Source organism: Oncorhynchus clarkii, chromosome 6, assembly GCF_045791955.1.
Source record: "Oncorhynchus clarkii lewisi isolate Uvic-CL-2024 chromosome 6, UVic_Ocla_1.0, whole genome shotgun sequence".
Classification (NCBI taxonomy): Eukaryota; Metazoa; Chordata; class Actinopteri; order Salmoniformes; family Salmonidae; genus Oncorhynchus; species Oncorhynchus clarkii.
This window is the reverse complement of record NC_092152.1, coordinates 70,346,832-70,361,863: the sequence shown is the minus strand read 5'-3', so window position 1 is coordinate 70,361,863 and position 15,032 is coordinate 70,346,832. Positions and strand designations below refer to the sequence as shown.

Sequence of the window (15,032 nt, the reverse complement as noted above, 5' to 3'; positions counted from 1 at the left end):
TCTGCAGTCACTTCCTCTTCCTCCCCTGTCACCATGCAGGAGGATGGAACAGGGGTCTCTGAAATTTTAATGCTAGGCAATTAAACCTTCATAACCGCTTAGTCAGGTCGGCCGGCTGGCCGCTATGCAAGGCAGGTGATGGATATAAAGGAGGTTAGAGCAAGGCTCCTAGAGAGCTGGAAGCGGGAAATGTGATCCTGGAGCTATATGAAGAAACCTTGGACAGGGTAAAAATAGACCAAAAAGCTCAGACCATGAGCCTGCAGAATCTGACCTGCTGCCAGGGCATGTTTGAACATGTCTGTTTTGATTGCTGTGCTCCTACTTTGGTCTTGTCAGGAGTTATGATTAGTTCATTCATAGTGAGTGGCAAGAAAACTGTGTTTGTTTAACATTCGAAGTTCTGAAGTCTTTTGTGCCCAGTCAGTCCCCAGTCAGTCCCAAGTCAGTCCCCAGTCAGTCCCCAGTCAGCGGAATCTTGGATGTTTATGAGGCTTTGAAACACATTTGAAACAACATGTCATTGGGGATTCATATAATGCTCACTCATGAGAGGATAACCTCGACAAGGGCAAATATGGTCAATAAACACATATTCATGTTAAATGTATTGATCAGCGCCCTTCCTTGAGTGTGGAGGCCATGGAGGTTACAGAGTGCTCATTCACTGTTGGTGTCATGTGTTCAGGGCAGAGATGGCGGGAGAAGACAAGGGCAGATCAGTAATGAATATACAGTAGAGGACTTGGACCCTGAGCATCTGTTGTTCATGACCATAAATACCTCACCTCAGTAGGGGGAGGAGGCACACATCAGAGTGAAGAGAGGCCTCTCTATCTTTAATCCTGTGTGTGTGTGTGTGTGTGTGTGTGTGTGTGTGTGTGTGTGTGTGTGTGTGTGTGTGTGTGTGTGTGTGTGTGTGTGTGTGTGTGTGTGTGTGTGTGTGTGTGTGTGTGTGTGTGTGTGTGTGTGTGTATTGATATTAGCCTTCTGGGCAAGCTGCAGTTTAACTAGGTCCTTCTTTGCTGCACTTGACCATATGACTGGACAATAATCAAGGTAAGATAAAACTAGAGCCTGCAGACCAGCTCTTGTGGTGCAGCCTTCAAGTTGTCTCATTATGAGCAAACAAGAGGAAGTCAATTATCTAAAAATAATTTCCCTTTTTGTCCGGTTTTAAAGCATAGGAGTTGACATGATGTCACTACGTTCTGCAAGTATACGTTACACATTCAGAAAACGACATGCTATGCTCTCCCTGTGTCTCCGTTTATTTATCTGCAGGAGATCTATCCTCCCAACTGTTGTCTCTCTCTCTCTTTCACTCCCTTCTGACCCCCCACCTTATTTCCTCCCTCTGTGTCACTCCTCCAGTGGTTATTCGTTCCTTTTTCAGCACAGCAGTCTTTCCAGATCCCTTGTTTTTGCTGTTGTCACCATAGAAATAAAACAAACTCATACTAGTTGTGTGGTTGTCACATTGTGGCATTGCCTACGTGTCGTTCTGCTTCTCACTCTTCCAGGTGGCATAGGATCTTCACAGATGTTAGGGCATAACAGTATGGAGGGAGTTGTGTACAGCTATATAAAGCCCTGCATAATCATATGAAACCAATCCACACATAAAAAGAGAGAACAGTGTGTCACACAAACACTATGGCAAATGTTGATTACACACACAAGAACATATCGTTTTACTGTCATCCTGGTCTTCCCTATAGATTAGTCTCTGGAGAGAGGTTCTGTGTCTCTGGATGACATCACATGTTTTGTTTTTCAACTACTAGTGATGAAATCAAATTTAAATTGTATTGGTCACATAAACGTGTTTAGCAGATGTTATTGCGGGTGTAGCGAAATGCTTGTGCTTCTAGCTCCGACAGTGCAGTAATATCTAACAAGTAATATCTAACAGTTTCACAACATATATCCAGAATACATGTAAATCTAAGTAAGGAATGGATTAGGAATATATATACATATACAGTATGAGATGAGTAATGCAAGATACGGAAACATTATTAAAGTGGCTAGTGTTCCATTTCCTTAAAGTGGCCAGTGATTCCTAGTCTATGTCTATAGGCAGCAGCCTCTGGAGATGGCTGTTTAACAGTCAGTGGTGTAGTGTAGAATACAATACAGTATATACATACAGTATGAAATGGGTGATGCAATATGTAAACACAATTTAAAAGTGACTAAGATACCGTAGAATAGTGTGGAGTGCAGTTTATACATATGAGATATGTGCCAAATCAGACACATATCATAAATACAAAGTGTGGTGGAATGTACACACACCCACATGTGCATGCATGCACAAATGCAGACACACAGAGGCATAGGCAGGGCCGTGGACACTGACATGTTCAGTATCAGCTCATATAAATACACACACATTTCACACACATCCTCCCTTTTAAATCAACCTATATGCAATCATCTGAGTTGAGGGCGAGCGATACTTCTCTCTAATTATTTTCTCATTCTCTCTCATCGGCACTGCCTATGCAACATGACCAAACTAACATGTCCTCCATGTTTGCAATAGTATATCCTAGGAGTATGGGGGAAAAGCACTATCACAGCAGTGAGATAGATGTCTACCCCACCTGATCCTGCATCAAACCACCTTATGACTTCCTGTCCATCCTGCATTCTCAATCTGATCAATACCCCAATGTGTGGGGTGTGTCTTGATAACAAACACTCCATATGCAATTAATGCATATAGTGCCTGTTCTATGTGATGCCAATTGTAGCCTCATCATAACTTTGAAAAAACGACTCATTGCACAAATGCTACTAGGCCATAACCAAGGTTGACCTCTCCTGCCACGTGTGAGAGTTAGTATTTTTCCATAAAGTTATACAATCCCTCCCCCCTCTGGCCATTGATTTATATTGCAGCCGGTGAAGAATAGAGCGTCTATGTTAAACAATCGCAACCTAACTCTGTGTTGCTTGAGGCATTTTTTAGCTTACTTTAAAGGTAGTTATACTGAACAAAAATATAAACGCAACATTCAACAATTTCAATAATTTTACTGAGCTACAGTTCATATAAGGAAATCAGTCAATTGAAATAAATGAATTAGGCCCTACTTTATGGATTTCACATGACTGAGAATACAGATATGTATCTGTTGGTCACATATACCTTGAAAAAGGGAGGGGCGTGGTTAAGAAAACCAGTCAGTTTCTGGTGTGACCACAATTTGCCTCATGCAGCGCGACACATGTCCTTTGCATAGAGTTGATCAGGCTGCTGCTTGTGGCTTGTGGAATGTTGTCCCACACATCTTCAATGGCTGTGCGAAGTTGCTGGATATTGGTGGGAACTGGAACACGATGTCGTACACGTCAATCCAGAGCATCATTGCTCAATGGGTGACATGTCTGGTGAGTACGCAGGCCATGGAAGAACTTGGACATTTTCAGATTCCAGGAATTGTGTACAGATCTTTGCGACATGGGGCTGTGCATTATCATGATGAATGGCATGATAATGGGCCTTAGGATTTCGTCACAGTATCTCTGTGCATTGAAATTGCCAATGAGAAAATGCATTTGTGTTCGTTGTCCGTAGCTTATGCCTGCCCATACCATAACCCCACCACCACCATGGGGTACTCTGTTCACAACATTGACATCGGCAAACCACTCACCCACATGACGCCACACACACTATCTTCCATCTGCCAGGTACAGTTGAAATCGGGATTCATCCGTGAAGAATACACTTCTCCAGCATGCCAGTGGCCATCGAAGGTGAGCATTTGCCCACTGAAGTCAGTTCTGATGCAAAACTGCAATCAGGTCAAGACCCTGGTGAGGACATGAACAATGTCCTCACCAGTGAAAAATGCTCACTAAAAGGGATGTAAACAAATTTGTGCACAAAATTGAGAAATAAACTTTGTGTGTATGGAACATTTATGGGATATTTTATTTCAGCTCATGAAACATGTTGCTTTTATATATATCCTCCTGGATGTGGCTAGCTTTTTATGTGTTCTCTAAGGAAATTTTAATGATAATGATGAGTAATTATTAGCAATCATAGCACATAGTATAACACAGTGTGTGAACATGGAGTACATTTAATGAGAGAAAAACAGAAGAAAGAAACTACTGTAAATATTTCCCCATAGCTCAAAGCCCAGAATGTAGACAACCACTTCCCAATGCAAGGATTGGTTTACCAGGGATCTTTTTACACAAATTAAAGATTTTCAATAGAAGTACATTCATGTCATCTTCCAAACACTGATACATGCACATAAATTCCTTCCTTGAACATCTTATGATAAATAGACAACTGGAGGTCAACAGTAGTAGCAGCAGAAGGTCAATAAGGTACACGCACACACACACACACACAATCATATAATACCACCACATCCCTATGCTTTGTGCAATGTGATAATACATGTATAGACTGTCACTCACTATACACGCAAGCATGTAACTTTACATCCACACTAGCACATTCACAAATTTATTGAAACGGTTTATGCCAATAGAGTACAATACAATATCTATAAGACTACTGTTGCATTAAGATAGAAAGAAAAGAAATACTGCATATAAAAAACAAGAGAATATCAGTAATTATAAGCAAGAGCCAAGGAAAGGTCCGTTTCGGTCACATTCTAATCATTCTTAGTCAATATTATTATTCACATGACAAACCCAAAAATGTATTGAATTTTAAAGTAAACTACTGGTTAATAATTTAATAAAGTTAGTATAACATTCGAATTTTAAGAGTTATTTATGTTGTAGGTAAAAGGCTGTTTGGGGATATCAGTGAGTAGGATTAAAGCAGCGAGCTGCTTGGTAAGGATCAGGTGGTAGACAACTACAGACAGCTGTACAGGGCTGTGTCAGGTATATGGTTGCAACATTTCTGAAAATTCCCATGTTTTCCAAAAATACTGGTTGGAGGATATCATATTTCCTGCTTGTTTCCTCCTGATTCTGTCCAACCGGGATTTCTGGACTACCTGGAAATGTTGGGAAAGTTACCAGAATTTTGCAACCCTTGCAAGTATGAGGGCCAGGCAGGCTGGTCAGACAGCATAGTGTTTGTTAAGGCGCTGTAGGGCGTCGGCCACGATGTCTAGTTCATGTCTCAGATCCTCCACCATGCTGTTGATACTGGATGTGTCCTTCAGCACGTCCACACTGTGGGTGTACGGGTTGTACCTCACTGTAAACGGACGCTTGATGGTTTTGGCAAACTCCCTGTGTGCATAAGAACAGATGATGATGAAAACATAACACAGCCAAGGTTTGGAAAGGTAAAAGAATAGTTTATTAGCCCACTAACAGTTTATCTGCCCACAGAACAGCCAGGAATGTAAGGTCACAATTGACCTACCTCATCTTGACTTTGGCCTCTTCAAAGCTCTCTGACACAAAGTAGACGTCTTGGAATGTCGTGATAATGCACTCCTGCTTGCAGGTGACCTTGGGGTCAAAGGGCATGATCTTTGCATTGTCGGAGAGTGCATGCTGTATGAGGGAAAAAAATGATTTTTCCTTTGCATCAGATGGTGTTTTTACACTTTAAATGGTGTTTGAATATTAAAATGAATATGAAATACTTTTACCTTCAGCTCACTGATAGAGGAGAGTAGTCCTGCGCCGTAGGCTCTCATCTTTCCCTCCTGTTTACACAGGCCAAACTCTACTGTGAAAAAGTAACACTGCAAAACAAAAACACAAAAAGCCAAGAACGTTTGAACATATCAGTTAGACAAGAAAAACAGTTCAATTCAAGCACAGTGTTTGGATATTGTTATAATGGAAACAGCACTTACGGTGGCCAGCGTCTGGACAGACTCATCTGAGGCCCCCAGAGAAGCCAGACCTATCTCCTGGGAGAACTGGGCAAAACTAGGCTCTGCCAGCAGAGGGACATGACCCAACAGCTCATGACATGTGTCTCTGTAATGCACACATAAACACACACATACATACAGTATGTTGATTGTTAAGCCAATGGGCAGACATGTGCAACTTTGTGACAGTGTAACCAAGTGTTCTTCCATTAGATTTTTGAAACAATCAACCCCCCTATCCACATCAAGGGGACAATAGTGGGGAAGGTGGAAAGTTTTAAGTTCCTCGGCGTACACATCATTGACAAACTGAAATGGTCTACCCACACAGACAGTGTGGTGAAGAAAGCGCAACAGCGCCTTTTCAACCTCAGGAGGCTTAAGAAATGTTGCTTGTCACCTAACACACTCCAAAGCGTTTACAGATGCACAATTGAGAGCATTCTGTCAGGCTGTATCACTGCCTGGTACAGCAACTGCACCACCCACAACCGCAGGGCTCTCCAGAGGCTGGTGCGGTCTGCACAACGCATCACCAGGGGCAAACTACCTGCCCTCCAGGACACTTACGGCACCCGATGTCACAGGAAGGCTAAAAAGATCATCAAGGACAACAACCACCCGAGCCACTGCCTGTTTACCCCGCTACCATCCAGAAGGTGAGGTCAGTACAGGTGCATCAAAGCTGGGACTGAGAGACTGAAAAACAGCTTTTATCTCAAGGCCATCAGTCTGTTAAACAGCCATCACTAGCACAGAGAGGCTGCTGCCTACATAGACTTGAAATCATTGGCCACTTTAATAAATGGAACGCCAATCACTTTAATAATACCACTTGAATAATGTTTACATATCTTGCATTACTCTTCTCATATGTACAGATGAAGTCGGAAGTTTACATACACTTTAGCCAAATACATTTCAACAATTCCTGACATTTAATCCAAGTAAAAATTCCCTGTCTTAGGTCAGTTAGGATCAGCACTTTATTTTAAGAATGTGAAATGTGAGAATAATAGTAGAGAGAATTATTTATTTCAACTTCTATTTCTTTCATCACATTCCCAGTGGGTCAGAAGTTTACATACACTCAATTAGTAGTTGGATAGCATTGCCTTTAAATTGTTTAACTTGGATCAAACTTTTTGGGTAGCCTTCCACAAGCTTCCCACAATAAGTTGGGTGAATTTTGGCCCATTCCTCTTGACAGAGCTGGTGTAACTGAGTCAGGTTAGTAGGCCTCCTTGCTCGCACACACTTTAACAGTTCGGCCCACACAATGTCTATATGATTGAGGTCAGGGCTTTGTGATGGCCACTCCAATACCTTGACTTTGTTGTCCTTAAGCCATTTTGCCACAACTTTGGAAGTATGCTTGGGGTCATTGCTTCAATATATCCATATCATTTTCCTCCCTCATGATGCCATCTATTTTATGAAGTGCACCAGCCCCTCCTGCAGCAAAGCACCCCCACAACTTGATGCTGCCATTCCCGTGCGTTACGGTTGGGATGGTGTTCTTCGGCTTGCAAGCCTTCCCCTTTTTCCTCCAAACATAACGATGATCATTATGGCCAAACAGTTCTATTTTTGTTTCATCAGACCAGAGGACATTTCTCCATTAAGTACGATCTTTGTCCACACGTGCAGTTGCAAACCGTAGTCTGGCTTTTTTTATGGCGGTTTTGGAGCAGTGGCTTCTTTTTGCCTAGTGGCCTTTCAGGTTATGTCGATATAGAACTTGTTTTACTGTGGATATAGATACTTTTGTACCTGTTTCCTCCAGCATCTTCACTTTGCTGTTGTTCTGGGATTGATTTGCACTTTTCGCACCAAAGTACATTCATCTCTAGGAGACAGAACGTGTCTCCTTCCTGAGCGGTATGACAGCTGCGTGGTCCCATGGTGTTTATACTTGTGTAATATTGTTTGTACAGATGAACGTGGTACCTTCAGGCGTTTGGAAATTGCTCCAAAGTATGAACCAGACTTCTGGAGGTCAACAGTGTGAAGGTCTTGGCTGATTTCTTTTGATTTTCCCATGATGTCAAGCAAAGAGGCACTGAGCTTGAAGGTAGGCCTTTAAATACATCCACAGGTACACCTCCAATTGACTCAAATGATGTAAATTAGCCTATCAGAAGCTTCTAAAGCCATTACATAATTTTTTGGAATTTTCCAAGTTCTTTAAAGGCACAGTCAACTTAGTGTATGTAAACTTCTGACCCACTGGAATTGTGATACAGTGAATTAATTATAAGTGAAATAATCTGTCTGTAAACAATTGTTGGAAAAATGACTTGTGTCATGCATGAAGTAGATGTCCTAACCGACTTGCCGAAACTATAGTTTGTTAACAAGAAATTTGTGGAGTGGTTGAAAAACGAGTTTCGATGACTCCAACCTAAGTGTATGTAAACTTCCGACTTCAACTGTATATACTGTATTCTATACGATCTATTGCGTCTTAGCCTATGCCGCTCTGTCATTGCTCATCCATATATTTATATATTTTTATTCCATTCCATTCCTTATTCCATTAGGTATTTGTTGTGAAATTGTTAGATATTACTTGTTAGACATTGCTGCACTGCCAGAACTAGAAACACAAGCATTTCGCTACACTCACAATAACATCTGCTAACCATGTGTATGTAACCAATAAAATGTGATTTGATTTGAATGATTATGTATGCAGAAGCACCTTTGAGTACCTATCTCATGCTGGACTGTAGCTGTGGAAAATGCCCTTTTGAGTTGCAATCAGCCGGAAGAGTTAAGTTTGCTTAGGGGTGTGACAGGCCAGGCTTGTTCAATCAAATACAGGCTCTTTGTATGGAATGATACTCTATGTTCCTCTATGATGGTTTTTGGTATGGTGACGTACTGCTATGTTTACAGTATGTGACTATGAACATCACACAGGCATACTCAACATCAGATGGATTTATGTTCAACAATGAAAGTAAATTAACATTTGCCTAGACTAACTTCTCCTTATTAATGTAACATGTGTCAAGGGGTACTTACGGCTCAGGTGTGTAGAGCGGGTCAGAGCTGTGGCGAACATACTGAGTGCAGTGGAAAACCCTGAAAGCCAAACCTGCCAGAAAGTCTCGTGGGGAGAGGTAACCTGCCACGGGCCGAATGATAAAGCCTGTGCGCTCTGATGAAACACACACATACGTTTTTCTCAAGTAAAAGGCCACGACACATTCAGCAACATGTAATTTGATACCCCTACATCCACACTTTTAATTTTACAATAGCCTTCATTATGCTGATAAGCATCAGACTGAATGAGACTGTGTGGTGTCATGTACAGCGGCAGACTCTGCCTGTCTCACCTCTGAGGAAGTGTGACACATCTTCCAGCTGGGGGATGTTGTCCTCCCTGCAGTCACAGTGCTTGGAGAGCAGTGGCAGGTTCTTCAGGTACTCCCGGCAAGCATGGGTTGGATACAGCTTATTTAGCTCCCGATAAACCACACCCCAGGTCTTCACCTCCTCCTCTGTGAACTCGATATGCGGAATTGGATCCCCACTAAAAGAGAGGGAGAAAGAGAGAAACAGAAATATAATGAAAGAGAGTAGCACTACAATGAAAAATGTGTTGTTCTGCCCCTGAACAAGGAAGTTAACCCACTGTTCCTAGGCCGTCATTGTAAATAAGAATTTGTTCTTAACTGACTTGCCTAGTTGAATAAAGGTTACTTTTTTTTAAATACAGTAGAAATGTCTAGCTGTACCTGTGTGCATTAGGACATTAAAGTATTAAATACACATAGCATTATAGCTTTCTAAATCAGATCTCACATAGCATGATAATATGACCTACTGTTTGTAGCTCATGGCAAGATCAGCAAAGTGTTTCCTTCTTTTGCGGTAGACGTTGTCCTTGAAGCCCTGCAGACAGAAAAGATAAGTAATTGAGGTGTGACAGCAACTCATGCACTGACTTACTGAGTGGCTATTCCGTAAGTGTGCCGCTTCTCACAATAGAAGTATTAGTCTAATCCTCCATCTGCCACTCTAATACAGTCAGTGTAGTTCTAACTGGCTTTGATAGTTGTACCATTGTCACAGGTTTGCCTCCTGTTTCAGTAGGTCAGTGAGAGTCTGAGACATAGAGATCCTATATTATGAATTATTGGATATCTTGTGGCCTATGGTGGTCTAGCGGTCTAAGCCGCTGACCCTGGCACACATGTATACCAGAGTCAGCATGGATTCAAATCAGGCCCACTGCCCGTTGACTCCCTCTGTCTTTCCAACACTATTCTGTCTCTTCAAAAATTACAAAAGGAGTGTGACTGCCACACTCATTAAACATTTTTATTTAAAAATAATTATAGGATATCTATGGTCAGACAAGTGTAACGGATGTGAAACGGCTAGCTTAGTTAGCGGTGTGCGCTAAATAGCGTTTCAATCAGTGACGTCACTTGCTCTGAGACCTTGAAGTAGTTGTTCCCCTTGCTCTGCAAGGGCCGCGGCTTTTGTGGAGCGATGGGTAACGATGCTTCGTGGGTGTTAGTTGTTGATGTGTGCAGAAGGTCCCTAGTTCGGGCGAGGGGACGGTCTAAACTTATACTGTTACACAGGCTTGCAACTAGAATGTAAAGTCATTGACCAGAGCATATTAGAAGGTATGCCTACTGGGTGATCAGCATCCAGGTCTAAACCATACATCAAGACACGGTTAGCACACATGTCCAGGTCTGAGATTTTCTTTGGGAACCAGGGAATATCTTCAGTGTCTGAAACAAAAAAAAAACATGGGATGATCTGGGATGGCCTCTACACTAGATTTTAGTCATGTCTGGGGCTATTTGGGATCATTGGGACATCCCTACCTCACTGAAGTTTACATTTAAAATGGTTAAGGTAAGGGTTAGGGTTATGGATAGGTAAGGGATATGATTATGGTTTGGGTAAGGGTAGGGGTTAAGGTTAGGGTGTGGGGTAGGGATGTCCCAAGGATTCCGGATAGCACCTTCAGTAACCTCGTACAACAATCTGGAAGTCTCTCTTTCGCTACATGCCGAGGTAATTAGTCTGGTAATAGATAATAAGCCTACGTGGCTAGACTTTAGGGACTGAAATTATTTCAAAAGTAGCAGCTGGGCCTACCTTCTTCAGGCAGGCTGGAATTGTCAGGTTGGTCATGGTCCATATCAACTACGTTGGCGGCGTGCTTTCGTAGCAGCTCAGTGAGCTCCTTGAGTTGCTCGTGGCCGCTGTCACAGTCAACAAAGATCTCAAATTCTGAGCCACGCCGCCTCGATTTTCGGGACTCGATGTGAACAAGGTTGACGTGGTTCTCCTGGTGATGATTATAATAACAAGACATTTAAAGTTATGTCATGTATCTGATGTGCATGATAATGTCTCTACCAGTGTTGGGGAAGTTACTCTGAAAAAATAGTTACTTCACACTGGAGGGAGTTAATTAAGCCACACTAAAGCTACCCTTAAGAAAATATAGTTCAATTAACTAAAGTTACTTAGAAAAATGTGTTAACTACATCCAAACTACTTCTTGATAAATTATCATATCTAAATCTGAAATGTCATAGACTACAAGTTGCAAGAATAGATCACTTTGGAGTCAGATGTTAACAGAATGTGTAATTTAGCCTATGTTTCAAGTGAGAATTAGGCAAGTCCAATGCTGAAAAAGAAAGGAAATGATTGCCTACTTCACACATATTTTATTTTTGCAACAAAAAAGTAGTCTGTTGTCCTGGAACTTAGCTTCACCGCTACATGCCCCCCAAAAAGTTATTAAGTAATAAAAGCACTATCAAGATTTGAATTGAGTTCAACTAACACCAAACTACTGCAAAATGTAGTTAAATTACTAGTTGAACTACATGTAGTTCACTACTTCCCAACACTGGTGTCTACCATCACCAGTTTGGTATGTGATAGCCTACTTTAAAATATTCAACCTTACTTGAAAAAGTTTTAGCGCTTTAACTAGCCCACCAACTTCATTCTTGAGGGAAAAGGCGATGGCCGTGCGACCCTTTTCTAAAGAGCGACCATTCTCCCAAGATGAACTCTTGTTGTCCTTGTTCTCGTCGATCTTGCTGAAGGTACACTTTTTCATCTGTTGGGAAAGCGAGTGAAAATATTAATGAAAAACAAACCTCGGAGCTGGCAAGGCCTATTTGTGGAAAGTAAGGATTTGGCAGTGTTTTGGGCTATGATACACAATTTATCAAGGCTGAAAAGGAAGTTAATTGTTTTAGAAAAGCACATCACCTCCAACGACAATTTGTTTGAAAGGGCAAGCTGCGTTTTAGATGGACTGATAGGCCTACGGATTTGTTCAATATCCTGTGCTAAGAGCTGTATTTGAACAAGAGTTTGCTAGCCTCACAAAGAAAGGGAAACACAATGTGTTTACACAACCAAAGCTCACCAAAGTGTAAATTAACCCTCCTGCTGTGTTCCGGTCGAATTGGACCGATTTTCAAGTTTTCTCTCTGAAAAATGTAGTTAATTTAATCTGATTGTCATAAGGTTCCATGACTTCGTCCACACAGCACATCTGAACACACAAAATACATTCTGATAATTTTCCTGACATTTTGGGTGTTTTATTTAACTTTTGTACACCTGTGGCGTTCCCATTAGTAATGAATGGGTGTGAGATTACAATTAGTGTATACAATTTAGTTCAGGCACATGCCCATTCATCAGATGGACACACTTCCTCTCCCAGACCACCACATGCATGTGTGTTTGAGCACACACACACACACACACACACACACACACACACACACACACACACACACACACACACACACACACACACACACACACACACACACACACACACACACTCACACCTCACTCCCTTTCTTGGCTTCCATGGCAACCCCCATGGGAATATAATATTTCCCCACAGCAACCACACCTGTTGGCATTCTCACAAACAATCGCAACATTGTTTCAGTAATAATCTTTAACTTTTCTCGCAGCTTTGGTATATCAATCATTTTTGAGGCCTTGCTCACAATTCATTCTGTGGCAGCACAATGGCCAAACGATATACTGTATGTGAGGCTCTTGATCATATCTTTGATCATGACACTGGTAAGGAGGAGAGAGGCCAGGAAATTGACAGTGAAGATACATTAGAGGAGAAAGTGTCAGAAGTTGAAGACAACACAGAATATGATCCAGGCCAAGAGACAACCGATGTGGAACAATCCAGTGATGAGGAAGAGGGCCCTGCTGAGGTTGTTATTACATTCCGGTCAAATAATGGGAATTTGTCGTGGTCTTCATCTCCACCAGAGAGGAGAGGTCGGCTGAAAATGTTATCAGGATGACCCCAGGGCCAACGAGATACGCCATATCCCAGGTTGATGACATAAAATCCTGTCACTATTTAAAAATAGTGTTTAATCTGAATATTTGTTATAGTCAAAATAATCCATACATTATGTTTTTATTACTCAAAAACGAGTTTTATGAGCTCAGGTCAATGAGGCCTACAGGCCATGAATTTAAAAATCATCTAACACAACATTAGGTGATAATATGTATTATTACGAATTTATAATCAGATATAATGGGGCGGTCATTTTGGACCAGGAACACATAATTAATTAACATGAAACGAACTCAACAGGAGGGTTAAGAGTAAACAATCACAGTATTCACTGCAGCTGAACGCAAACTGAATACCCCACCTAATCAGGCTACTTCGAGATTTCAGCACTGGACAGCGACTACACTTGGCTGCATTCAAAAGGAACTTTAAAACTGTGACTGAAAATAAAGTATAGGGACAAAATAATATCATAATTTAGACTGATATCGTTAGGTCTAAATACCACACACTTAATTAGCCTATAGATTGGAAGCGTTAAACTGTCGATTTTTTTTCCCGTAGGCAAAATGTATTTTGGCAATGCTGAGTTGTGTCTGTCTCATTGTAAAGAGATCTGCAGCAGTAATCGCATTTGGTGACGAATGATAGCGCTCTCCAATCCAAATCCAACCCGGGATTATAGATGGCTACTTTCAGCGCAGCAATAAATCCATCAAGGGAACATATCCTGGACGTATTCTCTTATCATCTTTAGGTGTTCAAATTGTTGATTTTGTCAGTTTCATTTCAGTTGATGCCAAATGTCTTTTGGGGCCAGTCTATGTCAATCATCAGAATATTATAAATATTTTTGGAATAGGCTAATTCATCTAAATTAAATGTACATTTATTGACAGGAAATACAATTAAAATCAACATGTTGTACACAAACGTGCACAGTCTTATCAATTACTTGCGTGGTTTTAGTTAATATCTCAATAATATGCCTAAATCAAGATGCAGTGGCTCGTAGTGAACACAGACAAATAACTTATTTTATCTAGTCTGATGTCTGCGAAGATCTGCGGTGTAAGCGTTCTGAAAAGTTATGACTGCGTGCACCTTTATTTCACTTTACTATAATGTATCTTGCAATGACCTCCTTATTGTATGACGTAGGCTACACATCTCATTTGTCTCCAGATTTAGGTGGTTTATGGCACACATAAGAGAGCTAGCTAAACCTAACCAGAATGGAGAGGAAAACTCTGATATGAACAGAAAATAAATTAACTAATGAAGTGGAGGGTAAGATGACAGATTGGCGCAACAAAAGTAAATCATTTATGTGTGATAATTGAAGTCGAAAGTAAAATGCATCATGTTTGATTATTCAAGCCTTTGCCAAAAGCTTATTAAATCAAAGACAATTCAACGTAAAATGACTGTTCATTTGTATTGTTCCATGGAAAATAATTTCGTTTAGTTTAGCCAGTTATTATTTACTTACAATATAAATTTTATTTACCTCATTATTCAGTTGCTTTTCCTCGTAACAAGTGTGCAATGAAGAACTCATAGAGTCGAAAGACCTTCCTCTGCGCGGCCCGTCAATCTTGTTTGAATACATGTCAAAGTCCTTTGATTGATATGTTTTAGTGAGACTAAGTAAGGCAGTCCACTGCTGCTGTATCTGCTATGATATACCTATATGCCTCTCACTCAAAGCACAAGGCGCCTCAGTATTTATGAACACTGAGTGGAAGGAGGGGGTGGGGATGGGGTGGGGGGAGGAGTATCACAACTATATGCCTAAATGTAACATGGTAATGGTTATACAACTAATCTCA

The 15,032-nt window shown here is 41.1% G+C and overlaps 1 protein-coding gene across 1 annotated transcript; it reads right to left on the bottom strand.

Moving 5' to 3' along the window:
- Positions 1–4,029: 4,029 nt before the first annotated feature.
- Positions 4,030–14,874, bottom strand: LOC139412207 (tryptophan 5-hydroxylase 1-like). Its single transcript, XM_071159028.1, has 11 exons — positions 14,711–14,874; positions 11,809–11,964; positions 10,983–11,175; positions 10,509–10,609; positions 9,688–9,755; positions 9,197–9,393; positions 8,880–9,015; positions 5,829–5,955; positions 5,619–5,714; positions 5,387–5,520; positions 4,030–5,250 (listed from the first exon to the last, which is right to left on the bottom strand). Exons 1-11 carry the CDS (start codon positions 14,810–14,812, stop codon positions 5,076–5,078), a joined length of 1,485 nt encoding a protein of 494 aa, XP_071015129.1. The 5' UTR covers positions 14,813–14,874; the 3' UTR covers positions 4,030–5,075.
- Between the last annotated feature and the right edge of the window lie 158 nt (positions 14,875–15,032).